Source organism: Penaeus monodon, chromosome 3, assembly GCF_015228065.2.
Source record: "Penaeus monodon isolate SGIC_2016 chromosome 3, NSTDA_Pmon_1, whole genome shotgun sequence".
NCBI classification, from domain to species: Eukaryota; Metazoa; Arthropoda; class Malacostraca; order Decapoda; family Penaeidae; genus Penaeus; species Penaeus monodon.
The window spans coordinates 46564123-46566622 of NC_051388.1; the positions used below are offsets into that span (position 1 = coordinate 46564123).

At 32.2% G+C, this 2500-nt stretch overlaps 1 protein-coding gene across 3 annotated transcripts in view; it reads left to right on the forward strand.

Annotated features, from left to right (window-relative positions):
* The window catches only part of LOC119595482 (quinone oxidoreductase-like), an 8007-nt gene that overhangs the window by 1060 nt on the left and 4447 nt on the right, over positions 1 to 2500 (forward strand). For all 3 annotated transcript variants that reach the window (XM_037944610.1, XM_037944618.1, XM_037944626.1), the window contains exons 2-5: positions 164 to 284; positions 930 to 1082; positions 1386 to 1552; positions 2011 to 2099. In XM_037944610.1, coding sequence (XP_037800538.1) covers positions 174 to 284; positions 930 to 1082; positions 1386 to 1552; positions 2011 to 2099 — 520 coding nt within the window. In that variant the 5' untranslated portion in view covers positions 164 to 173. The remainder of the gene's footprint in view (positions 1 to 163; positions 285 to 929; positions 1083 to 1385; positions 1553 to 2010; positions 2100 to 2500) is intronic.

Here is a 2500-nt window from a genome sequence, read left to right on the forward strand (position 1 = left end):
TTTGTATAGAATCTACTATATGTTATGTATATTGATATCATCTTTTTCTGTCAGCTGCATATGAGTTTGTCTTTGATTTTAGCTAACACCAGTGACCCAAATTGTTAGTCAGTGGCACTGAGTAAACGAAAAAAGTTCACTCACTAATTCTCTATTTTCACAGCATAACACGGATGAGAAGTGCTTCAGCCAAGATGATGAGGGCAGTCTTAGTACGTCAGTTTGGGGATGTAGACCAGATGAAAGTAGAGAGAATCCCAATTCCAACTGTTCGGGATAAACAGGTAAGGAACTGAGGATTAGAAGATTTGTCTTTGTGGGAGTTACTAATGCATTATAGATAGATTGATTTATATTAATGTGTGTGTGTGTGTGTGTGTGTTTATATATATATATATATATATATATATATATATATATATATATATATATATATATATATATATATATATATATATATATATATATATGGAGAAAGAGAGAGAGAATAATTATAATAATAATTTAGTTTTATTCCATTTGTTACAATGGATATTCTTGGTGTGGCATACTGTCTGCTCCAATATGCTTCCAAATTACCATGTATGCAAGGAATGGCTGGGGTTACCATCCACTGACAGTGCGGGATTTGATCACAGGTTAACAAGATTGCCTGACAAGATCGTTATTGCCGCACCAAACAGCACACTATTCAGTATTTTCACAAAAAATACAAAAAAATAAGGGAGAGAGAGAGAAAGAGAAAAAAAGAAAGAAGGAAAGACAGTGAGAGAAATGATGATGCATGAAAATGAATATGTATTGTATTTTAGGCCCATATCTTAAAATTTGTTTTTGGTTCATCTGTTTTAAACTCAAGCTTTTCATTTTTTATCTGTATATCCTTTCTTAAAGTTATCCTGATTTATATTGTTGAATTTTCTTTCCAGGTCTTGATCAAAGTACATTCCAGTGGGGTGAACCCTGTCGATACCTATGTGCGTGCTGGACAATACAAAATGCTCCCAGACCTGCCTTACATCCCAGGAAAAGATGCTGCAGGCCTTGTTCACAGTGTTGGAGCCTCAGTCACTAAGTTTAAAGTATGTTTACAAGTTGTGTTGATGTAAATTTAGGTACAAGGATTTTTTGATAGGTGTTTCTTGTTCTTTTGATTTTTGCTTTGTGTTTTTGTGTTGAGGAAAGAGGCAAAATATTTTTTTCTTCTTTTTTTTTATGTGGATGAGTTTGTTAGACATAGTCATAAAAACGATTTTTCGTCATAAAAAGTAATATACTGTAAAATCAGTATACTGTAAAGACTACATAAACAAAAATTACCTAAGAAGATTGATAACAATTCCATGGAAAATTTCAGTCTAGATCATCACTATTTTATCTTTCAGCCAGGAGACCGGGTGTTCTCATCTCAGACAAACCAGATGGGGACACTAGCGGAGTATGCATGTGTTGACGAATCAAATGTGTTTCCTCTTGGAAGTTCTTTAACTTTTGACGAAGGTGCTGCCATAGGCATCCCATATTTTACTGCCTACAGAGCACTTTTCCAGAAGTAAGTATTTTGACATTGCTAGTTATTAGATCCAATTAAGATATGTATGACATACTATTTATTTGAGGTCTGTTATATTTCGAAATGCCTTTTTACATAGTTTGCAATTTACAAACAGTCATGTACAAACTGTTCTAAAGTAAAACCAATTCAGGGTTTTGTTAAATACTTTCACATATTTTAATATTTCTCTAGCTTCCAACATACAGTTATTGCTAAGTGAGGTAAGTCTGTACATCTGTCATTTAAAACTAGAGTTAGAGTTTTATATGAATACCATTGGCTGTGAAGATAAAAGAAATCAGAATGCAATTGGAAGGCATTCATAATTTTTTTTTCTTTCTCTTTCATTCTTTCTTTTTCTCTTTCTTTCTTTCTTTCTCTCTCTTTTTTCTCCTTTCTTTCTTTCTTTCTCTTTCTTTCTTTCTTTTTTTCTTTCTTTTTCTTTTCTTTAACAGAGCCTTAGCAAAGAGCGGGGAGAGGTTATTGATTCATGGAGCGAGTGGTGCTGTTGGAATTGCAGCCACACAGATAGCCAAGAAACATGGTGAGTTTATTCATTTTAACAATTGATGTTATTTTAGGATATGAATGATGTTAGTAATGTTAGATGATAATTTGATAACAACCTGAGACAATTTTAAAGTCCAATTTGAGATTTCAAGACCAGAAAATTGTTATTAACCTTAACCAGAAAACAATCTAAAGTGAGTATTTTATTAGACTGATAAGTAATAGCTACTTTCATGTTTTGAGTTGTTAGTTTTCAATTTTGGTTTCCTTGCATTACTTGAACCCTTGTATTTTCCTTATGGAACAAGTAAGAAGTCAGTTTAAATACTTTATAAAAATCTGTATTGTTCATTCCTTATTCATATATTGTATAACTTAATATGTGATCATTTTTACCATTAGCAATTTCACTACTTACTTTACTTCCCAGAAAAC